Source organism: Mustelus asterias, chromosome 1, assembly GCF_964213995.1.
Source record: "Mustelus asterias chromosome 1, sMusAst1.hap1.1, whole genome shotgun sequence".
Classification (NCBI taxonomy): Eukaryota; Metazoa; Chordata; class Chondrichthyes; order Carcharhiniformes; family Triakidae; genus Mustelus; species Mustelus asterias.
The window spans coordinates 75,349,029-75,374,015 of NC_135801.1; the positions used below are offsets into that span (position 1 = coordinate 75,349,029).

The 24,987-nt window shown below is 44.2% G+C and overlaps 1 protein-coding gene across 2 annotated transcripts in view; it reads left to right on the forward strand.

Annotated features, from left to right (window-relative positions):
- The first annotated feature begins 1,424 nt into the window (after nucleotides 1–1,424).
- Nucleotides 1,425–24,987, forward strand: part of pde5ab (phosphodiesterase 5A, cGMP-specific, b) — a 115,175-nt gene continuing 91,612 nt past the window's right edge. The window contains exons 1-2 of one of the 2 annotated variants that reach the window (XM_078213824.1): nucleotides 1,425–2,108; nucleotides 23,607–24,189. In XM_078213824.1, coding sequence (XP_078069950.1) covers nucleotides 2,011–2,108; nucleotides 23,607–24,189 — 681 coding nt within the window. In that variant the 5' untranslated portion in view covers nucleotides 1,425–2,010. The remainder of the gene's footprint in view (nucleotides 2,109–23,606; nucleotides 24,190–24,987) is intronic. The other variant, XM_078213825.1, reaches the window with a different exon arrangement.

Sequence of the window (24,987 nt, forward strand, 5' to 3'; positions counted from 1 at the left end):
TGACAGCCCGGGGAGAGAGAGAGAGTGACGGCCCGGAGAGAGAGTGACAGCCCGGAGAGAGAGAGAGAGTGACAGCCCGGAGAGAGAGTTACAGCCCGAAGAGAGAGAGAGAAAGAGTGACAGCCCAGAGAGAGGGAGAGATAGAGAGTGACAGCCCGGAGAGAGAGAGAGTGACAGCCCGGAGTGAGAGAGAGAGTGACAGCCCGGAGAGAGAGAGAGAGAGTGACAGCCCGGAGAGAGAAAGAGAGAGAGAGAATGACAGCCCGGAGAGAGAGAGAGAGAGTGACAGCCCAGAGACAGTGAGAGAGAGAGTGAGTGTGACAGCCCGGAGAGAGAGAGAGAGAGTGAGTGACAGCACGGAGAGAGAGAGAGAGAGTGACAGCCCAGAAAGAGAGAGAGAGTGACAGCCCGGAGAGAGAGAGAGAGAGGGAGTGATAGCCCGGAGAGAGAGAGAGAGAGAGTGTGACAGCCCGGAGAGAGAGAGAGAGAGTGTGTGACAGCCCGGAGAGAGAGAGAGAGAGTGACAGTCCGGAGAGAGAGAGAGAGAGTGTGTGATAGCCAGGAGACAGAGAGAGAGAGAGAGTGACCGTCCAGAGAGAGAGACACGAGAGAGTGACAGTCCGGAGAGAGAGAGAGAGAGTGACAGTCCAGAGAGAGAGACACAGAGAGAGTGACAGTCCGGAGAGAGAGAGAGAGTGTGTGACAGCCCGGAGAGAGATAGAGAGAGTGAGAGAGAGTGAGAGAGAGAGTGACAGCCCGGAGAGAGAGAGAGTGAGAGAGAGTGGCTGCCCGGAGAAAGAGAGAGAGGGAGTGACAGCCCGGAGAGAGAGAGAGAGAGAGTGTGACAGCCCGGAGATAGAGAGAGAAAGAGTGACAGCCCGGAGAGAGAGAGAGTGAGCGACAGACCGGAGAGAGAGAGAGAGAGAGTGACAGCCCGGAGAGAGGGAAAGTGAGTGACAGCCCAGAGAGAGAGAGAGAGAGAGTGACAGCCCGGAGAGAGAGTGAGAGAGAGTGACAGCCCGGAGAGTGAGAGAGAGTGACAGCCCGGAGAGAGGGAAAGTGAGTGACAGCCCAGAGAGAGAGAGAGCGAGTGACAGCCCGGAGAGAGAGAGAGTGACAGCCCGGAGAGTGAGAGAGAGTGACAGCCCGGAGAGAGGGAAAGTGAGTGACAGCCCAGAGAGAGAGAGAGAGAGTGACAGCCCGGAGAGAGAGAGAGAGAGTGACAGCCCGGAGAGAGATAGAGAGAGAGAGAGTGACTGCCCGGAGACAGAGAGAGAGGGAGTGACAGCCCGGAGAGAGAGAGAGTGACAACCCGGAGAGAGATAGAGAGAGAGAGAGAGTGTGTCAGTCCGGAGAGAGAGAGAGGGTGACAGCCCGGAGAGAGAGAGAGAGAGAATGACAGCCCGGAGAGAGAGAGAGATTGTGACAGCCCGGAGAGAGAGAGAGAGAGAGTGACAGCCCGGAGAGAGTGTGAGAGAGTGACAGCCCAGAGAGAGAGTGAGAGAGTGACGGCCCGGAGAGAGAGAGAGAGTGACAGCCCGGGGAGAGAGAGAGTGTGACGGCCCGGAGAGAGAGAGAGAGAGTGACAGCCCGGAGAGAGAGAGTGACATCCCGGAGAGAGAGAGAGAAAGAATGACAGCCCAGAGAGAGGGAGAGTGAGTGACTGCCCGGAGAGAGAGAGAGTTACAGCCCGGACTGAGAGTGACAGCCCGGAGAGAGAGAGAGAGAGAATGACAGCCCTGAGAGAGAGAGAGTGACAGCCCGGAGAGAGAGAGAGAGAGAGTGACAGCCCGCAGAGAGAGAGAGAGTGACAGCCCGCAGAGAGAGAGAGAGAGTGACAGCCCGGAGAGAGAGAGTGAGAGAGTGACAGCCCGCAGAGAGAGAGAGAGTGACAGCCCGCAGAGAGAGAGAGAGAGTGACAGCCCGGAGAGAGAGAGTGAGCCAGTCCCGGGGAGAGGCAGGCGGGAGATATCGGATCTGAAGCAGGGAAGGTGCCGGCGAGCCGGGACGATGGCGATCTACAAGCCCAGTGATGATGAACGGACCGAGGCTTGGCTGGATGATCATTTAGAATTTGCACATTCGTACTTTGTGCGGAAGGCTCCCAGGTGAGAAGGGTTCAGTCCGGATTTGTGGTGAATCGTGTTCAACCCGATGGCGCATCTCCAGCTCAGGGATGAGGGTGTCTGTGTGCTTTTAAAATGTTAATTGACTGCAGTTTGCAGGGGATTGATTGAAGTGAATTCATTCTCGGCTCTGCTGTGGGATGTGTTGAGCAACTTGGTGCGGGGAACGATCAAATTACAACTTTTCAATGCTTGGAGTGGTGATGAGACTGAAGCAATCTTCATTCCTGGTTGTGTGTGGGCGCTGGCCATGAGAAGTATTGCTGCAGAATCACAGCAGTGATAATATTTCAGAGGAACACTTACTATTTCCACGTTGTGTCATGTGCCGGTGGCAGGTTCGAGTAACATGGCTTTCGGAGTGTGACTCTTTACAGAATATTAAGGAACCATTTTTCTCCTTGCCCTCATATATACACGATCAAATTTACTCGAGGAGTACAGCAGTGACTCACCAGTTGATAATGAGGACATTGCAATCGGAACAGCACATGTCCGATTTAGATTATTGTATGAGTATTAGATAAATGGTCCCTGATATAAAATTAATGGTGAAAACGTTGTGGTATCGGCACAATCTGTCAGAAGAAAGATTAATTTACAGCAGCCACAATTATGCTTCGTTAATTTTACATAATTCCTCAGTGGCAACATGCAAAAAGCGCCGTTTTTCTGACAATATAGCGTTAAAAATTAAAATAGCACATTACACATCCTTTTGAAATGATGCCCTCTTCGTCATTTTATTTCGCAGCAGTTGCCTTTTAAGGTTTAGCTTATGATATACCAAATCGATATGATCATTTTTTAAAAAACAGTACGGCTATTATACTGTTGTAAATACGGTAGAGGCTGTTTCCTTTTACTTTATAAAGGCTGTTATGTGATTTTCTATTATCTCAATAGGAAAACAAAGTTATTCTACTTTTGTAATAATTATAATCAAAATTAATTATTTAATCGTTCATAGCAAATGTCAAAGATTATATCATTATTTTTTTTCAATTTAATTGTTAAGAAAGCCAAATTTCAATTACATTAATAACAATTCATATACTTTGGATTTGTATCAAATTTAAGTGCATACACAATTCTGGCAATGCTGGTGTACTGTGTATGCCATATATTAATTGGTCTTTGACATTTTCTTACCAGAAACAAGACTGTTTGTAATTTTGTTGTTGAAGGAACTGGCACACAGTTCTCTTATTAACACAAAAGAGTACATCTTTCTGAAGATGTTTCTCTCACTCTTATAGCCAACATTGTCAACAGAAAACCATAGAAAAGCAGGGCTTCCATTACCAAACCACACACACATTGCATTTCCAGAAATCAATCAACTTTCTCTGTTTCTTCTTTTGATTTCTATTTGCGCCACCGGTTACTTATTTTTAAACATGATGTCAATCAGATGGTAAACAACACGGAGGGGTGATTCAAAAAGTGGGGGACGACCAACAATTTGGCAACATCAATCGCGTTCTGAGGTTATAAGAAGAAGCAGAAATTAACGTCACTGTGCGAGCATCTGCATAACCAGATGAAATGATGAAAAGCACGGTAGCACAGTGGTTAGCACTGCTGCTTCACAGCTCCAGGGACCTGGGTTCGATTCCTGGCTTGGGTCACTGTCTGTGTGGAGTTTGCACATTCTCCTCGTGTCTGCGTGGGTTTCCTCCGGGTGCTCCGGTTTCCTCCCACAGTCCAAAGATGTGCGGATTAGGTCGATTGGCCATGCTAAAAATTGCCCTTAGTGTCCTGAGATGCATAGGTTAGAGGGATTAGTAGGTAAATATGTAGGGATATGGGAGTAGGGCCAGGGTGGGATTGTGGTCGGTGCAGACTCGATGGGCCGAATGGCCTCTTTCTGTACTGTAGGGTTTCTATGATTTCTAAGATCTGTCCTCAGTAATAAGATATGCGTGTTTCAGAAATTGATAAATAAATCTGCTAACTTGCTAAAAATGAGATTTCTTTCCATTGATGGCATTTTTGGATGTTGTGGGATAGCGGAATTATTGAGCTTGACATTATGTAGAATCTGAAGCGGCTTTAGATAAATAAATACATTGCGACTGACGTCGGTTTTTACTGTCAGCCTCAGTAACGCATCCAAGCCAGTCACCACCAAGAATAGTTTACATAAAAGGAATTTAAGTTGATAGAAAGATAAGTGGATTGAAGTGCAATTTCTTTTAGGTAACCAAACTATGTTCATTGGAAAAAATATTAGAGCCATCTATGTTTTCCTGTACATGAAGGAGAGGTGGGGGATATAGAATTGGCATGGCATATCTGTTGGGGCATAGTGGCATGGGGTCCTGTGAGCTCAGGAAACCTGACCTGCACACTTCTGTATCTTTTGAACTGCACACCTGACTCATGTCTGACTTTGCCTGGGAATTTTGTCTTTTCATACAGGGGCCGGGCTGGCATAGCATTTTGTGGGCCACAGTGGTGTTTATGAGGAGTATGGGTGCATGGTGGTCTAGCTAGAAGGCTCAACTCAGTTCTCCAACACAGCAGCCCACCTCCCTATATAATTTTAAGGCCTCAAAAGCTCACCTCTTGCTCCCTTGCCCCCATGCCACCCCATATCACCTATGTCCCTCAGGTCACCCATGTCTCTCCAAGCTTTCTTACCCCCATCCACCCATGCCACCAATGCCCATCAGATATGCCATGCTAATTCCATACCCCCCATCTACCCTTCATGTGCTTATCCAGTATGCACTATGTGCAGTCCTCAGGAACAATTTAATTGCAATAGGAAGCATTTTAAAATCGTTGGAAAAAATATTTTTTTAACAAACCAATAAGACCCTGAATTCAGGGTTTAATTAAAAATAATGAAACACTTTGGGCCCAATTTTACCAATCGGAGCCTCAGGGCGGGATCCGGGCATAATACGGATCCGAGCCCGGAATCCTCTTTGCAGCGCGCCCATACGCTTTTTGCCGGCTCTGGCCGATGCGCGCTGTGGGCGGGGCTTAGCGCTGGCGGACTGATCTGAGTTGTGAACTGCGCATGCGCAGTTCGAAAAAAATCCGAAGCAGTGCGCCCTGGTGCGAAATACAAAACAGCAGAGAGGGGCGGACGGATGGACTTGGGAGAATCTTGCAAACTGCAAATAATGTAGCATCCTCTTTGTGCTGCCTAATTATCTATGAGAAAGGTCATTAAACTACAGTGTCCTAGTGAGCAAGTAGTGACTTGTATAATACATTTGTGATCTGTAACTGGATTGTTGATGCTCAAATGTTCAGAGTCCTGTGGTGAACTTGGAAGAATTGTCCCCGTGGTGGAACTTGGTTGGAAATAAGGTTCAAGGAGATTACTAAATCTTGCTTTCATCTGAACATTGCACAGAATTAGAGGAATCCCCTTTGGAAGATAGTGTCAAAATTATAATCGCAGGAACTAAAAACCTGACAGTCAAAAATCTGGGATAATATTCCAGAACATGGATGGGGGGATATACATTTTGAAATATTATCCCAGATTTTTGACTGTCAGGTTTTTAGTTCCTGCGATTATAATTTTGACATTATCTTCCAAAGGGAATTCCTCTAATTCTGTGCAATGTTCAGATGAAAACAAGATGACAAAGGATCCAAGGCTGCTCCAGAGGCAGATTAGCTGCACCCAACGTTGCCCATGCAAGTCACATTCATAAGTAGGGGCACATCTGCCATGGAATGTGAGAGAAGAGTTGCCAATACAAACTTCTTTTCACTATGGTTGGTTTCCCAGATTTAGTAATCTCCTTGAATCTTATTTCCAACCAAGTTCCACCGCGGGGACAATTCTGCCAAGTTCACCACAGGACTCTGACCATTTGAGCATCAACCATCCAGTTACAGACCCCCCAGTCCCCCCAGCCACATGCAGCACACAGTCACAGTCCCTGGTAACATTGGAAGGCTGCAGCAGTGCTATCTGCACTGTGTACACATCTTCAGCCTGAAGTGAGCTGCAGTGCTAGGATCCAACTGCACTGCAGGACCCGAGGTCCGTGCTGCTACACGGACATCGGAGTTCGTGCACAGCAACAGCCCCCCCCCCCCTCCCCCCCTCTCCCCCCCCCCCCCCCCCCCCCCCCCCCCCCCACTCACTCACAGAGACGCCACAGACCCGGGACAGCGGAATGGCCGCGACTCAAGACACACGTAAGTACCGGGGAGCCTCCGAACGCAACGCGCCTACATTCTCGCCAACCCTCACTGAGGAAGCGCTGGCTTCCGACTTTTATTTACCAGGTCGTTAAAAACGCGGACGCGGATTGGGCCGCACGGTGGTAAAGTGGGATTTGGTGGTAGTGTTGGGCGCGAGCTTCATTAAGTCGATTTAAATGCATGCAAATGCATTTAAATCAGCGGGCCGCCCGATCCGGGTGCGGGCCGGGCCCGCGCCCGAATCGGGTGTTGGTAAAGCCGCGCTCTGCTAGGAATCGGGTGCGCACCGCGTTAAAGGCCTGACGCCCAACTTTGGCACGAAGGTTTGGTAAAATCGGGCCCTTTATCATTGTGATGGAAAACTATTCCAGTGGAAAAAAATTGTATTCCTGTAAGTACCTATTGGGTTGGTAAACAAACAATAAATCACATCAATGATATTATTGTTATTACCGCCTCTTAAAAGTTTAAATTTTTCTTGGATCAATAGACCACTTGTTTCATAGCAGCCAAGCATTCATAATTACTTCAGCTGTCACCATCTACAAAGTCTGTCCACCATCTACAAGGCACAAGGCAGCAGTGAGATGGGATACTTTCCACTTGCCTGGAGGAGTGCAGCTCCAACAACACTCAAGAAGCTCAACACCATGCAGGACAAAGCAGCCCACTAGATTGGCACCCCATCCATAAATATTCACTCTCTCATCACCAACACACAGTGGCAGTGTTGTGTACCATATACAAGATCCATTGCAATAAGTCACCAAGGTTCCTTAGACAGCATATACTAAACCCGCAACCATTACCACCTAGAAGCAGAAGAGCAGCAGACACACGGGAATACCATGTGTCTCTCTCCCAAAAAAAAAGGGGCGGCACGGTAGCACAGTGGTTAGCACTGCTGCTTCACAGCTCCAGGGACCTGGGTTCGATTCCCGGCTCGGGTCACTGTCTGTGTGGAGTTTGCATATTCTCCTCGTGTCTGCGTGGGTTTCCTCCGGGTGCTCCGGTTTCCTCCCACAGTCCAAAGATGTGCGGGTTAGGTTGATTGGCCAGGTTAAAAAAAAAAAATTGCCCCTTAGAGTCCTGGGATGCGTAGGTTAGAGGGATTAGCGGGTAAATATGTGGGGGTAGGGCCTGGGTGGGATTGTGGTCGGTGCAGACTCGATGGGCCGAATGGCCTCCTTCTGCACTGTAGGGTTTCTATGATTTCTATGATTTCTATGACCATCACTTAGAAGTTCCCTCCAGGCCACTCACCATCCTGACTGGGAAATATATCACAATGCCTTCACTGTCACTGGGTGAAAATCCTGGAACTCTCTCTCTACAAGCACTGTGGGTGTAACTGCACCATGTGGGCGGCAGCTGTTGAAGAAAGCTGCTCACCAACATTTTAGGTTTGGGCAATAGATGCTGATCTAGCCATTGATGCCCACACCCAATGAATGAATTTAAATTAAAAAAACAAAGATTTACAGCAATTTTGTCTGAAACTGAAAGAAAAGAATAGTGCCTTATTTCAATTCCAAAGCTAAATACCTGTCAATCAAAGGAGAGGTGCAGATGCTACCAGCCAGTGTTGTCAATTACTATAAAGCAAAGCACAAAACATGACAGCAGAGGCATTTTATTTTCTATTTTAATGCATTATGGCACTTTATTCAATGGGAAAAAAGTACTATAATGTGTGTGAAAGTAAGAGTCAACTTACCATGCAGGGCAGATCCTTATGATGAATCACTGCATTAAAACACATCTACATTACAATACAGTATCTAATAGTGACATTTGAAGGTGTCAAAACACTTTACATTTAACCTTTCAAAATGTTCCAGACTCCTCAGCAGGCTTTCCCCAGTGGTCACAAATCTCCAAGGGGGTGCATTTTTTTAGGGCTTTCAACACATGGAAATAGTGTGCAGGAGGAAATACAATTTTCTCTGGTCCTCACAATGGGAACCCTGACCTTGGAAAAGGTGCATGTGCATTTTGAATCCAAGGCCTTCCAGACTGACCAAAAGATTGGGTGAAAATGATGTGGGGTCAAGAAGGCAAAGGAAAATTGTTTCTCCAGCAAAATAAGTGTTTTTCAACCTGATTTGCACGTCCATAGGGAGACAATAATCCAACTCCATGTTGGCTTATTTTATCATGTTTTTAAATTTATGAAGAGAATTAATAAATTGGAAGTACAGGATTATTTTCTTTTGCAGAACCAGGAGTACCAGTGCACACAATATTACCTACATAAACTGATCTTTACTTGAGGTGCAACATTTTTATGCTTAGAATTAATGTAATTTTAACCTAACCCACTCATCAGGAGACTGAGATCAGGGGATGAATTGGAGGGAGGAGGCTGTATATATGAGTTGAGCTACTTTTGATGAAAGCATAACATTAGTCCTTAAAAATTCTTCCTCAATTGTATAGCCTCAACATTTTGTGAAGGTGAGTAAGACTGTAATCATCTAAGACAAACTTGAGTACCTCTATGACAAAGTCCTTGACAATCTGAGTTGTTAATTCAAGGCAACACAGGTTACTCAGGGTCATTGCTTATGGGTCAAATCTAAGAGAAAACTTTAAATACTGGACCATCAGTTAGGTGTGGCAGAAGTATGGTAGCTTCAGATCATAAGGTGCATTAAGATCAATTATATCGTATGGTCATATTTTCTGTTGTTTGACACTAAGGTCAGAATTTTATGCTTTGAGGGAGTTTGGAGCATGCAATTCAAGGGATGGGATGATGAGATTCCTTCTGGGTTCTTATTACCAATGGCAAATTTGCATTCTTCCTTGCATAGGGATTAGGGTATCAGTCCTGTTTTGAATACTGATATATAACTTCTGTTACAGTTATTGTCAAACTACGACCTCATCAACTTTCCGCAGACTTATAAAAATGAGCATAATATTACAGTTAAACTTCCTCCAGCTCCACTGCAAAATATTATTTACCAAATCCCTACTTAGCCTGACCATATCTTGCATGTGTTTTTTTTTTACATTGTACATCTGTACTGGTGTTGAGTAATTTTGAAACTGCCAGTGATCTTTGCAGTTTGTTTATCACAAAATTTCACTTGATTTTCAGCCACAGTTGTCACTAATGCTCCCCAGTCCAACTTTAATCACCTCTAAAAAAATTCAATCAGGTTTGTCAAGCATAATCCACCTGTTTTAAAAACTCATGCTGGCTCCCTTTGATCAGGTGATTATAGTGTTCAATCACTTGATCCTTAAGTTAGCTGTTAATAATTCCTGACAGCAAATATTAGGCTAACTGGGCTATAATTCTCTGGTTCCCCTCTTTCACCTTTCTTAAACAGCCGAGTGATATGTACAATTTTCCAATTTAAAGGAACAGATCTTCAGGGGACTTCACTAGATTTGAGGCAGGGCATTTGCATTATTTTCACTCTGCTTTTCTTTTAATAAAGCTTTCTTTTAATTTTAGAATCATAGAATTTTTAGAGTGCTGAAGGAAGCCATTTGGCCTATAGAATCTGTGGCAACTTTCCCTCAGAGCATCTTAACCAGGCCCCCCTACCTTCGTCCTGTAACCCTGCTTATTTACCCCACTAATCCCCCTCACCTACACATATTGGGACATTTAGGGGCAATTTAGCATGGCTAATGTATCTAACTTGCAAGTCTTTGGAGAGTGGGAGGAAACCTGAGCATCCGAAAGAAATTCATGCAGGCACGGGGAGAATGTGCAAACTCCACACAGACAGTCACCCAAGGCTGGAATTGAACCCGGGTCCCTGGAACTGTGAGGCAGCAGAGCTAACCACTGTGCCACCATGCTGTTTTACGTTGTTTCATCTCTTCAGTCATCGATAGCTTTTATTTTGGCAAGTAGAACTCTTGCTCCTTAGGGATATAAATTGGTTCCATATCATATTAAATACATTCTTGAACATCTCCCACTGATCTTCTTTCACTTTAGTCATAAACAAATTTACAAATTTTACTATGAACAGATTCTGTCTCATTGCATTTAAATCAGCCTTAATTATGCATTTCTCCTTTACACTACATTGAAGTCAGTCATATTATGAGCTCTATTAGATAAATGCTCACTAATAAATGTTAGGCCAGTAACTAAACCTGGCTCATTACTAAATATAATATGATACACCTTCTTGATGGTTCTCAAATGTATTATTGCAGAAAATTATCTTGACCATTCTCATGGAATTCAATATCTTTCTGACAACTGCTAGTTTGCTTATCCCAATCTATATGAACGAGAAAATTCTCCATTAAAACATCCTGTCTTTGTTACATGCTTGTGAGTTCTCAGCATCTGTACAATCTACCACTTGAACGCCGCTACCAGGGACACAATTCCCACTATAGTCTTAAATCCTTCTCTATTTCTTAATTGTACTCAGGTTCCACTGCCAAATGACCTCTCATTATATCCTTTTTTAAGATTCTAGTGATTTCATCCTTAATCATTAGACTACTTCTTCCCTTCTACCATTTTCCTATCTCACCTATAGAACTTATAACTTGATAGATTTACTTCCTATTCCTGACCATCTGACAGCCATGTCCCAGTAATAACTACCATGTCATGCCCTCCAAGTTGAATTTGTGCCTGTAATTCATTCAATGTGTTCCTTATACTCCATGCATTTGTATAAAGAGCGCATTTCAATCCACACACTTTAACTTGCCCTTATGCCTTAATGCTTTACTCATATGGTTTTCATTTCTCTCTCCCGGTTTAATTACTTTACATCTTTTTGTTTTCCATTTGTCTGCACTGTTCGAAACATAACATCTTGCCTTCTGTCATTTGTTAGTTTAAAGCTCTTCTGGTTTCCCGGTTTATCTTTTCTGCTAAGACACTGGCCTCAGCCTGGTTCAGGTGCAGCCTATCCTAGTGGTCCAGTTCCTTCCTTCCCCAGTACTGCTGCCAATCACCTATGAAACGGAACCGCACCACACCACCCTTCAACCTCCTTAATCCGTTTATTGCACTTATCTGCCAAATTCCATGTGGCTCAGGTTCTAATCTAGAGTTTATAACCCTTGAGGTCCAAATTCTTTCATTTAGTTCCTGTTTCCTGGAACGAAAAATCTTTTGCTGATGCTTCTCTATGTTGCTAGTCCGAGCATAGGTCACAACGACTGGATTCTTTCCTTCTGCCTCCAATATCCTTTCAAGTTGGTTCGAGATGTCCTTCAGATAACGTGCCGTGTGTGACTCTCTCTCCTGCTGACAAGGGACATGACCTGTCTACCTGGTTATTGAATTCCCTAAAACTACCACATTAAACTTCATCAATGGGCGGAGTGAGCTGGTAAAATCACGATTTCTCGGCTCTCATGATTTTACGGGGAGAATGGGCGAGAGGCTGAATAAATTATTTAAATTCATTTAAATCTTCATTTTCTTCTGTTTAGCCAGCCCGGCGCTGAATCGTCCGGGCTCGCTTGCCTTTATGACCTCGCCGGGAGAGGTTCCTCTCCAGCAAGGAGAACACCTGCTCCCCATGAATGGGGGACAGTAGTGTTGGCCTTGCGGTGGAACCAGAGGCCATTGAGACCCCCTGGGGAGGCTGAGGGCAAGGGGGGTGCCCCTTGGGCAGTGCCAGCTTGGCAGTGTCACCTTGGCACCTTGGCACTGTCAGCCTGACACCTGGGCAATGCCCACTGGGCACCTTTACTGTTCTGAACCTGCACTTCTCTACGAGGTATCACTAAAGGCTAGAGCCAACTATTCAGATAGTTCTTCTCCTCCTGTCTATGTTTACCGCACTCCAACTCAACAGCCCGGATTTGTGATGGGATGCGAACGATGCTGGGTAAGTTTTGTGCCACAAAGTGGAATGATGAATTCCCAACAGTGTTTTGGAAAATGAAGTCAGCAAATGGAACCTGACAACCCAACCGAGTTTGCCAGATGAATAATTAATCAGGTAAACAAGCTATTTATCAGCTGGAAAGGACTAGTTTTTGACTTTTAACAGACAGCATGGGAACTACAAGGGAGCCTGGAGGAGGCAATGCAGTGGGAAGCCAGTTGTGGCTGAGGGAGATTATCATAATGCAGCATAAATGGGGGAAGCTCAAGGCAGAGAGATAAGACCATGGGTGGAATTTTCCCGTCCCGCCTGCTGTGGGAAATGTAGTGGGCAGGACATGGATCATGTAAAGGTCTGTTGACCCCAGGCAGGATTTTCTGGTCCTGGGGCGAACGTGGCCGGAAAATCCCGCCCCAATGTCTCTTTACCACTTCCAACGGTACAATCACATGAAACATAACAGTCTTCAGTGCTCTCTACAGTAGTGCAAAGGTTCTGAGCTAAGGCTAAGGCTCTGCAGCACTCCTGGCATACATCTCTCTGATGTTCAAGAGCACTATGCATCTTCAGGCTGTTCAGCTTGTGAGTGTGTCGGTGATTACAGACCTGGAGGCCTTATGCCAGACTCTTGTGTTACACTCACTGTGCCAAACCAAACAAGCCATCACTTAAGTGATCTTTATAATTCATAGAGAGGCCTTTTTGTTTCTCATAGGTTGTATTTGTTGTTCAAAATCTGATGTCATTGGTGAATTTTATAGTGCTTTGCATTGTTTGGTGACATTGATACATTTTTTTGAGCTCCCATGAATTCATAGACATGATGCAACAAATACAGCACTAATCATAAAAATGTTGCACTGAAGTCATTTTAATGGAGCATGTCCTTAAAAGATGAAGATTGATAAAAGGATTTACTTTTTAGGTGATTATTCAAACCGAGTTACATCATAGTGCATTATACAAAGAGAGCTTTTTTAGGGAATTGTGTGTAGTAAACTAAAGAACTAAGTCATGGCAGTTAAAATTTTGGATTTGATTAAAAATGTCATGCCGTCAGTGTTTTTCGATCCAGAATAACAAAATTTACATTCAAAAGAGAAACTTACATTTAGTGTGGTGTGTAACTGGGAACTCAAGGTGGCAATGGCTCAGATTATGTTTGTAGGGTGTGGAGGCACAGTCTTGCTTTATGGTCTGTGGAATTGCTTGGGGCTGTGAACACCAAAATAGCCACTGGGTTCACTGATGAAGCCTGAGCTGTGTACTTAAAAAGACTGACAACCTGAAACAGAGAGACACTTTGGACACTCTGAGAGTAGGCCAAATTCAAACTGACACTACCATATTGTCCAAGAGCAGCAATGTTACTGACTCCATTTTGAGACCACTGCCACCAGGATGGCAGGTGCAGCAAGTTAAAATTGGTTTCAGTAACATAGACATGTGGTCAGGTTAATTCTTCCCATGCATCATTTCTGCTGGGGGGGGGGGGCGGGGGGCTGGTGGCGGGCAGAAGGTATCTTTTTCTCAGCCCTGGATATTTTCCAACATTTATTAAAGTTTTTACTTGAAGCCCCAGCCTCTTCCTAAAGCCTAGGATTACAATTAATTTTTCCGCCCTCTATTCCCTGTTCACTTGTGGAAGCTTGTCTAACCTCCCCTGAAAGGCATCAATGATCTTCACTTTGACCTCTCCCTGCGGTAGAAAGTCCCACATTCTCATCACTCTCCAACTAAAGAGGTTTCTTCTGAAATCTGAATTCCCTATTGGATTTCTTGGTGACACGATTACGTTGACAGCCTCCTGCTATGCTCTGTCCCAAGATTGGAAACATTTGCTGGAATTTTACCAGTACACCGCCCCACATTGGGTGGGCGAGGTTCGCAGAACAGCATTCTCCTTTGGACTCGGACGGGATCTTACGAGCCTCAAGCGGGCGAGGCGGCAAAATTCTGACAATTTTCTCTGTATCCACACTAACAAATCTTTCAGAATTATAAAGGCATACGTTAGTTCAGTCCTCAGTCTTTTTTTTTCAAGCAAAGCAAGTCACAGCCTATTCATCCTTTCCTGATGTTTTACATTTATTGTTGCTCTCAGATTGAGGCATTTTCTGAAGTTTGTTGAATGCAAAAAACCTACAGCGATCAATGTGCGATCATTGTTTCCAGTGATAGGATTACAGCTTTTTGTGGAAAGCGCACAGGGGCAATGTGGGTTCAAATTTTCAGGGGGGTGTATTGAATCACACAATTGTAGAATTGTTACAGTGCAGAAAGAGGCCACTAAGTCCATCATGTCTGCACCAGTTCTCTAAATGAGCAATTCACCTTCTTCCTGTAGCCTGCAAATTCTTCCTTGTCAGATAATTGAATTCCAATCTGTATGCCTCGGTTGAACCTGCCTCTGCCACATTCTCACGCTGTGCATTCCAGACCTTCACCACTCACTGCGTGAAGAAATTTTCTTCATGTTGCCTTTGCTTCTTTTGCCAATTACTTTCAATCTGTGCTCTCCGGTTCTCGATTCTTTCACGAGTGCATACAGTTTCTCCTTATCTACTCTGTCCAGATTCCTCATAATCTTTAACACCTCGATCAAATCTCTCCTCTTCTCCAAGAAAATAGTTGACTTCTCCAATCTATCTTTGTAATTCAAGTTCCTCATCCCTGGAACTATTCTGGTGAATCTTTTCTGAACTCTCTCCAATGCCTTCACATCTTTCCTAAAATGTGCCATCTAGAACTGGATGTAATACACCAGCTGAGCCAATCTAGTGTCACATACAAGTTCAACATATGTCCTTGCTCTGCATATGCCCCTAATAATAAAGTCTCGGATACTGTATGCTTCATTAATTGCTCTCAAGCTGTCCTGGTACCGTCAATGACTTGTGCACATGTACACCCAAGCCCCTCTGCTTCTGCACCCCTGCAGGGTTGTATCCTTTATCTTATATTGTCTCTCCATGTTCTTCCTGCCAAAATTAGTGACTTCACATTCCTCCGCTTTGAACTTCACCTGCCACTTGTCCACCCATTCCACCAGTTTGTCTTTTTGAAGTTCATCGCTATCCTCCTCACAGTTCATGACGCAAATTTATATTGTCTGCAAATTTTGAACTCTTGCCTTACGCACCAAGGTCTAGGATCGTTAATATATATCAGGAAGAGCAAGGGCCCCAACACTGACCCTAATAAACTCCACTACAAACCTTCCTCCTGCCTGAAAAACATGCATGAACCACTACTGTCTGTTTCCTGTCAGTCAGCCACTTTTGTATTCATATTGCTATCCTGTCCCTTTTATTGCATGAGCTATTGCTTACCCCCCTACTACCAGAAGAAAAGTGGGTCAGAACCCGACTGACTTTACAAAAAGTCATCCCTCAGTGATAACACGCTGCAGGGGAATTAACAAGCAGAAGTTTGGATGCCCGCTCCCTCTGTGGGAGGAAATCCTGCTCTTGTCAGCCGCTGACCAAGTTGTTTGGTCGACAGCATTTTCGGTCCCAGCAGTGCTCAGGGCTCAGTAATAGCTGCTGCTAGAACTGCAAACAGTGATTGGGCCCCCCCCGGGAGGGTGGTGAGATGGATGGAGGAGGTATATTTCAGAGGCCAGGCAGGGAGGTACAAAGTGGGGAGTATGATCTTAGCAGGGGAGATGCTCCCAGTGCACACAGGGTCCTCCCCCCGCCCCCCCGCCTCCCCCACTCCCCACCCCCCAAACAATGTACTCCCACCTTCCTTGCCACCTTTTTACCAACTTGGGTGAAAGAATAGCCTTCCCACTCTCACCCACCTTCCACTGCTCAGTGCATTATGACACTGGAGACCGACAGAGAGCTGTCAGTGGGCAATAATTGGCCACCTTAAAAGTCTTATTTGGGTTATGTGCGAGTTGGCCAGTGGACGCCTTACCCATCCTCCATATTATGGAGGCCAGGTCGGGAGTTGGCGGGACGGCATTGGGCTACCCACGCAACATATTTTCCATCCCCCCCCCACTGAAAACACGTCTGGTAGGGTGGAGTGGGGGTCATATAATCTAGCCCATGATATTTAGTTGCACCATGACAATATAGCACAGGCACAAAGAACTGCTGACATTTACCTGGCTTTAGTTTTTATTCTCGCATGCAATTTTGACAGATGATCAGCAGAAACCTTCCAAAATGGCATACATGAGATAATCCCTGTGCAATTTGCTGGTGCAGATTTCTACCTCTAATTATCTATCTTACTATTTTGATAGAAATTAAATACATAAATACATTTGGGTGTTTTAAAGGGTTTTTAGATAAGCACATGAATATGCAAGGAATAGAGGGATATGGACCAAGAGCAGACAGAAGGGATTAGTTTAATTTGGCGTCATGGTCAGCACAATGTTGTGGGCCGAAGGGCCTGTTCCTGTGCTGTACTGTTCTATGTTCTAAGGGAAAATGCATTAAGGCATTTGCAGCTGTCACAAAACAAAAGAACAAATTGTGGAATTTTGTTTCCCACCTTTCCCTATTTTGGGTGTTTCAAGCAAGTTACATTTCTATTCTTTTCCGGTTCTGGTGAAAGGATAGGTTTGAAACATTAACTGAGGTTCTCTCCCCACAGTAGAGCTAGAACTACTAAATATATCCAGCATTTTCTGTATTTATTTATGATAGAATTATGAGATTTACTTCCCAAAGCAAAAACAAAATCCCCAGACGAGCACTTAATATAAATAGAATTTGACTTATTCAGTTACTGTAAATCAGCCATCCTGATGTTACCCATATATGGCATAAACATCTGTATTGTTATAAAATTGTGAATCCTCTGACTCATTATGGGGAACACCAGGACTGATTGGCTGGTGTCCTTAAAGCTCCTAGTGGGTGAATTTCTTCCGTTCATCAATTATAAAAAAACATATTTGCAAGAATTAATATTCACAACTTTATATTCACAGCAGCTTTCTCCATATCATTAAGAAATCCCTACAATGCAGAAGGAGGCCTTTTGGCCGATTAAGCCCACACCTACAACAATCCCACCCAGGCCCTATCCTCATAATCCCACTTTTTACCTGCTAGTAATCCTGACACTAAGGGGCAATTTAGCATGGTCAAAATACCTAACCCACACACCTTTGAACTGTGGGTGGAAACCAGAAACCCATACTGACATGGGGAGAATGTGCAAACTCCACACAGACAGTCAACCAAGGCCAGAATTGAACTCGGGTCCCTGGCGCTTTGAGGCAGCAATGCTAACCACTGTGCCATCATGCCGCCCATTTGTTATCCTTTATATAAGCATGTTTCTGATGTGTTATGAATTTAGAACTCAGTTTTCATTTAAATCCCCCTCCCACTCTGTCCCCTCCCGTGTCCACATCATGATATTCTGTACAGTTTGTTTGATTGGCTTTTAAAAAGACCTCAATTGTCAGAGAAGAGATCTCATGGTGCAGTGAGCTCTGTGCCAAAAGCTCTGTATTCAAGACCCACCCCAGAACTTGACCGAGGAAGGTGTGTTCATATATGGTCAAACTGGTCAAACTGGTTGATCATCAGCCTACCAACATATACCAATGGCAGGAGTGGGAGCGATTGCAGGAGATTCAACCATCACTATCCATAGCTCCAGATATGTAAATGTTCATGTCGTCACAGCAACTTGGACTCCTTAGTGATCTGTATACAAATAGTCAGGAATGCATTGGAACAAGATACAGAATAGCCGTTAAAAACAAATAAAATCAATAATTGCTTTCTCCTGTTATTGCTTATCTAGAAATTGTTGTTACAGATGTTAAAAGACAAACTTTCAATGCACTTGTATAGCATTTCTCTGACTGTAATTGTGATGCAGGCGTTAATTGGTTGGCCTGAAGTGATTTAACATTTCCTCTAAAGTAATAAAGCGAGAAGATTTTGCCCCCTAACATTGGCAGTAATAATGTTTTGCTTTACTTTTTATTCATGCTGATAGCCAGATGAAAACATGGCCTTGGGTTACATGTTAATATGTGATGGTGAAGGGATGTGCTGTATTGTGGAGGTATGAGAACAAACACACAAAGAATATTTGAGATGACAAAAATATGTTCTGTGTTTGGTGGAAATGCAGTCCAACTATGGTGTTTAATAATGCAATGCTTTGACTGAGGCACCGACTGGTTAACTGAATCATTGTAACTTCACAGTGCAATCATTAGTTATGGGATATCAGTTAATCACTGTTCTTTATTGTGCCAGTGTTATTGGAAATATATCTACAAAATTCTGAGAGCATCGTAGATTTTTCTGGACTGCAAAGGCACAATAAAATGGCCTTACAAATGACAGAAGCTGTGATCAAATAATGATGTTAGCTATGCCAGACTGAGTCTCATCCTTTCCACCAACCTTTCCCATGACCCTATATTACAATACAAGAGCTAGATTAAATTAATGTTAATATTTCTCAGTGAAAGTTTGAATATATTTCGGGTACAATTCATTTGAACAATTGGCAATTCAAATGATAAAAAATGTGATTGAAATAGACCCATGAGTTGTTCACAGGGTAGAGCGGATGGCCACAATTCATAGATCATCACTGATAATACCTTTGCACTGTACATGACATTGAATGGTTGAAGGGTTTGATTGCTACCGTTGTAGGGAATAATAATTATCTAACTTTTTAATGTCTATCAATCTATCCTTTATATATTTCTCCCCAGAATTTATCTCAAGTTTTTATGTTATGTATTTGATGTTATAAATCAATTGTGAAATATTTTGATAACCCGCTGCAAGTTAATGACAGGAATGACAGCATTGTTATTAAAAATTCAATATGCTGAAATGTGGGATATACTGCCAGAGGCTACATCAGTACAGCTAGTCTGTATTAGCGGAACCCAGAATGAGCTCCTGAACATTGTAATTAGTTTATCTTATAACATAACAAAAGATTTATCTTTGTTTGTATCTACTGTCAAGTCACTCATCATTCTAGGCAAATTTATCGTGGGTACATTTTTTGCACCAGTTTCACATATGTCCTCCCCATAGATCCCTCCTCTCTTCCTATCCACAAATAAGTATATTTGATTTTGAAATTCAGAGGAGGCAGTGTTGCAGTGGTATTGTCACTGGACTAATAATCCAGAGACCCAGGGTAATGTTCCAGGGACCTGGGTTTGAATCCCACTATGGCAGATGTTGAAATTTGAATTCACTAAAAATTTGGAATTAAAAGTGTAATGATGACCAGGAAACCACTGTCAATTATTTTTTAAAAAACATTGTCGATTGCTGTAAAAACTAATGCCCTCTAAGGAAGGATATCTTGCCATCCCTACCTGGTGTGGCCTACATGTGACTTCAGGCTCTTAAAGGCCCTCTGAAATCACCAAGCAAGGGCAATTAGGGATGGACAACAAATGATGGCCCAGACAACAATACTCACATTCCAGTTATGAATAAAATATAAGCCAGCACCTTGTGCAAATAGCAGAAAATTCTACCCAGAGTCATGGATTTTGCAGGTACTTATAACAAGTTATGAATGAAATGCCAATTTTATTATATTATCAATTGCTCCCATTCAGTATTTAATGTAGATGATGATGGTCTCACCCACCACTGAAAAGCTGACGAGAGCCTCACTTCATCTACACTCAGGAACGTCTGCCACATTAATGCCCAATCAGTAAGCAGTGAGGCTTCCCTGAGATCAAGGACTCTGTGGAGGAGGGAGGGGGATCTGTACTTTCACCCTATCATCTTACCCTATCTCCCAGTTCAACCCCAGCCTTGCTTTCCTAAGCACATCATAGTCTCCTCCATACCAGCCTATTCATCACTCAGTCTCCTCTTCCATTGTGGCATCTCTTTCAGTCAGTATAAATTCTTCAATCTTATTATTTCCTTCTGTTTTGACTGAAAACCTTTCCACAGTGCTTTGAAGCGCCCCACCCCATTTCCTCTATTTTATGTCTCATTGTTGCTTGGTGTCCATTTTTAAAATTTACTTTGTTCTTCCAAAAAGAAAAAAACAGTTTGGGCCAGTATTCTTATTTCCCAGATTTTACTCGTGGTTTTCCTTCTGGGATATAATGCTTTGAATTACTTGCCGAAGAGCACATTACAAATGTATATTGTTATTCCCAATAAATGTTTAATGTCCATAATGGGTGACTGAAACTTTCCGAACATTTTGTCTGGAATTTCAATAGCGTTGAGGAGTGGTGGGGTTAGGAGGGGGAGCGGGGGCACAGTGGTGAGGGGGGTTGGTGGAGGGAACGGGGTGGAAAACCCATAGCAATGGTGTGAATAACTAAAAATAACTATTTAAACATCCTATCGAGGCTTCCACTAATCTTGCACTGGAGAAGCCCCACAGAAGTTTTGCACGATTATGGCTAACCAGCAAATAATTCAATGCATTAACATCACATTTCAGGATTTTGTCATATCCTATTTCTATCCTGTTTTTTTCGTATGTTTATTTATTCTTTATCCAGTAAAAATGCATCAGACTGCAAGTTTGCATGGATATATGTTCAAGTAGACAGTGAATGGAATTGTTCATTGGAAAAGATTTGTAACTCCTGTCGTCTTGTTTCCTTCTTGGGGGTTATTTCATTTTTTATCTTTACAAAATCTTCAAGATGTTTCCCACCAATTATTAGGGAAGTGCGGACTAAAAACCTGATTATGTGATATTGTTACCTGAATGTCTAGTTAACATCAAGAGTTAGCCTGGAAACTGCTCTGTATGATATGAATGTAGAATGCATATGACCTATCTTAAGGGGGTATTAACCATTAATGTGGTAGATTAAGAAGCCTCACAACATCAGGTTAAAGTCCAACAGGTTTATTTGGAATCAGGAGCTTTCAGAGTGCTGCTCACCTGATGAAGGAGCAGCGCTCCGAAAACTTGTGATTCCAAATAAACCTTTTGGACTTTAACCTGGTGTCATAGAGTCATAGAGGTTTACAACATGGAAACAGGCCCTTCGGCCCAACTTGTCCATGCCGACCTTTTTTTTAAACCCTTAAGCTAGCTGTTGTGAGACTTCTTACTGTGCCCACCCCAGTCCAATGTCGGCATCTCCACATTGTGGTAGATTAAGCAGTGAATAGAAAATACAGTGCAAATACGGCATTGTCCAGTATGCATGGGTGGAATCAAGTGAGCTCCCCCCATGGCAAGTTTCGTGCTGGGAGGCATTTGACCCAGGCAAGAGGGTGGCATTTGAAGACTGTCACCTTCCTGCCTCCACCCTGAATAAATCATGGCAGAAAGACCTGTTGATGACCCTCCAACCACATCGTCAAATGAGGCCCTTGTGCGGGCAATTACTAATATTAACTGAGCAGTAGGCATCAAGAAGTGGGGACCTCCGAAAGCCAGCCTCCATGCACTTTCTGTCAACCCCTGTCATCCCCTCCCTCATGGCCCCATCCCATGAAATCCTTCTCACCATCACTCACCTCTACCTGGATCCCTCCTTGATTTGAGGTCTCAGGGGCTGTAGTACTAGCAGCAGCCACTGCCTCTGCAGTGGCACTACTGAGTATCGAAGCGCTGCCTGTCTGGGTGTGCCTTCCCCCCTTGGGATCCAGGGAAAAATGTGCTTGAGTGGTATAAGATGCTTGACAAGTGCCTGAGTGGCATAAAACACAGCAGGTCTTCTCAAACAGAAATACTGCGGGGTGTGTGGGGGCGTTGCTAGGGGAGATGGGGGGGGGGGATAATCATAGAATTCCTACAGTGCAGAAGGAGGCCATTCGGCCCAGCGAGTCTGCACCAACCACAATCCCACCATAACCCAACATATTTACCCTGCTAATCCCCCTAACACTAGTGTCAATTTAGCATGGCCAATCAACCTAACCCACACATTTTTGGACTGTGGGAGGAAACTGGAGCACCCGGAGGAAACCCACGCAGACACGAGGAGAACCCTCACCTGAGGCCGGAATTGAACCTGGGTCCCTGGAGCTGTGAGGCAGCAGTGCTAACCACTGTGTCACCCAATAATGGGTGTCAATTGACTCATTAATAAGCCTGATTGACATTCCATCATCGGCTGCCAGGAATCTTGCATCTCTTACCCACCCTCTGACTTAATCAGGGGAAGATTCTGCTGGCAGAATGGCGGTGGGGGGGGGGGGGGGTGGTGGGGGGTGGTGGGGGGGGGGGGGGGTGGTGGGGGGGGGGGGTGGTGGGGGGGGGGGGTGGTGGGGGGGGGGGTGGTGGGGGGGGGGGGGGTGGTGGGGGGGGGGGGGTGGTGGGGGGGGGGGGTGGTGGGGGGGTGGGGGGTGGGGGGGGGGGGGCTCTCCCACAATGAAGTGGGCTTGGCTACCATGATTCCCGTCATGATGAGCTGCATGAAATTCAGTCCATTGTCTCATTCCCATAGGGAATACCACTGATTTTGGGAAATAGTGCACAGTGGGTGTTATCAAATCAGCTGTGTGTTATTCTATCTCACTTCTTTGCCAATGGAAGTCAGGAAAGATGTCAGCGAGCCTCTGATTCAATATTACTCACTTTACGTTATTGGTCAATGTCAAAATTATTCCTGTACATTTTCTCTCCTTTGCTCCCTCTGTTACATATTCATTCTTTCCTGTCTCTTTCTTGGATACGTTCTTTTGTAAATAACTGCTGAACTTTAGCAATTTAATTGAGCCTGTTCAGCACAAAAAGCAAGGAACCATGGGTTACAGAAGTCGTACAGCCCAATTAATGGAACAATATTTCAGATATAGCTAGCTTGTATCTGTCAAATATTCCAATTCTGGTTCCTGTAGGGACCTGAACATTGCGCACTATTTCCATTATGGGCAGATTAGCGCAATTCCTAGGAATCTGTGTGGAGCTGATTTTTATCCAAATAAAATATATCTATTAGGGTAGAGACTTGACAGGATTAATTACATTATTTCTTATTTATTCATGGGATGTGGGCATCACTGGCAAGGACAGTATTTGTTGCCTATCGCTCATCACCCTTGAACTGAGTGGCTTGCTAGGCAATCTCAGAGGGCAGGTAAGAGTCAGCCATGTTTTTGTGGATCTGCAATCACATGTAGGCCAGACCAGGTAAGGACAGCAGATTTCTTTCCCTGAAGGATTTCTGTGGACCAGATGGGTTTTTACAACAATCAATAATGGTTTGCTGGTCTGAGGTTAGCTGTGTAATCCATATTTATTCATTGAATTTTAAATTCCATCAGCTGCAGTGGTGGGATTTGAAACTGTGCCCCCCAGCATTAGCGTGGGCTTCTGGCCATTACTCATCCAGTGACATTATCTCTACAACCACGGCCAGCCAGGCTGACTGTACTTTAATAAACACACTGCTAACATATGTAATGGTTCTATTCAATGTGAGGTTCCTTGAGGAATAGGTGGTGGCACAGGTAAGCAGCATTTCAGTTTTCCAGGCAGTGACATTGTTTGTGTTTCACAGGGAAATGGTCAATGCATGGTTTGCAGAAAGAGTGCACACTGTTCCCATTGCAAATGAAACTGTGAGAGACTTCAGCCCCGTGCATCAAATGGCTCAAGCAGAGAGTGCCACTCCTGGGACTCCGACGAGGAAAATTTCTGCTTCCGAATTTGACAGACCCCTGAGACCCATCCTCGTTAAAGATTCCGTTGGGGGTTTAACATTCGTCTTCAACTCGGATAAGCAGGAGCAGATGCCATTCAAGTTTCCCAAGACTGCCTGCGAAGCCATACCTGTCGACGATCAGTGCTCCAGACTTCTGGAACTTGTCAAGGATATCTCCAGCCATTTGGATGTCACGGCACTCTGCCACAAAATCTTCCTTCACATCAATGAAGTGATCGCTGCTGACAGGTACTCCCTTTTCCTGGTGCATGAGGACAGCTCAAACAAAAAGTTCCTCGTCAGTCAGCTCTTTGACGTCGCAGAAGGTTCCACTCCTGAAGAAACTTCCAACAATTGCATCCGGTTGGAATGGAACAAAGGAATTGTCGGATATGTTGCAGCCACGGGAGAGCCACTGAATATTGAAGATGCATATAAGGTATGAGCTCATTTCTTCTGACTGTAGAGGTTTGGGCTTAATTACTTCAAATTTCACTACTGCTGTTAATTGCACCAAGCTCAGTGTCGCAGTTTTAGACAGTGCAGTTACATGTGTATCTTCTTTGAATTGATTCTCTTATCCAAAGAAGGTTATTTCTTCAAAGAACGTTGGTGAGAAAAAAAACTGAACCGTTCTACTGATTGTAAGTATGATGAAATAGACTTGGAAATTGCACAGAAATATAAGACATCTCAGAAGTTCAGTGCATTGGGAATTAACATAGGAGAATCATATTTGGTTTGGATTTTAGCTCTCGGAAATGTTAAAGATCAGGAAGACAGAATAGTGATCATGAAACAGCATACCATGCAATAACAGGTGATTCAGGCTTGAAACTGTCAAAATTAACAATTATGTATTGGGAGGTCTGATGCCACAAACTGCATCCCCTCCCCATTTATTCAATCCCTCTCTCTGAGGCTGAAGTGAGCTTTCAATCACATATCTCAGTCGTCACAAAGCCTGCCTATTTTCACTTCTGTAACACTGCTTGTCTCTGCTCCTCCCCTGCTTTGGGACTTCTGCTGCCGAAACCCTCATCCATATCTTTGCTTCCAGGCTTGACTATACATATAATCCGTACAGTGCAGAAGGAAGCCATACTCTCCAACAGAGCATCTTACACAGCCACCCAATTCCTAACCTACACATCTTTGGACAATACGGGGCAATTTTACATGGCCAATCCACCTAACCTGCACATTTTGGACTGTGACAGGAAACCGGAGCACCCAG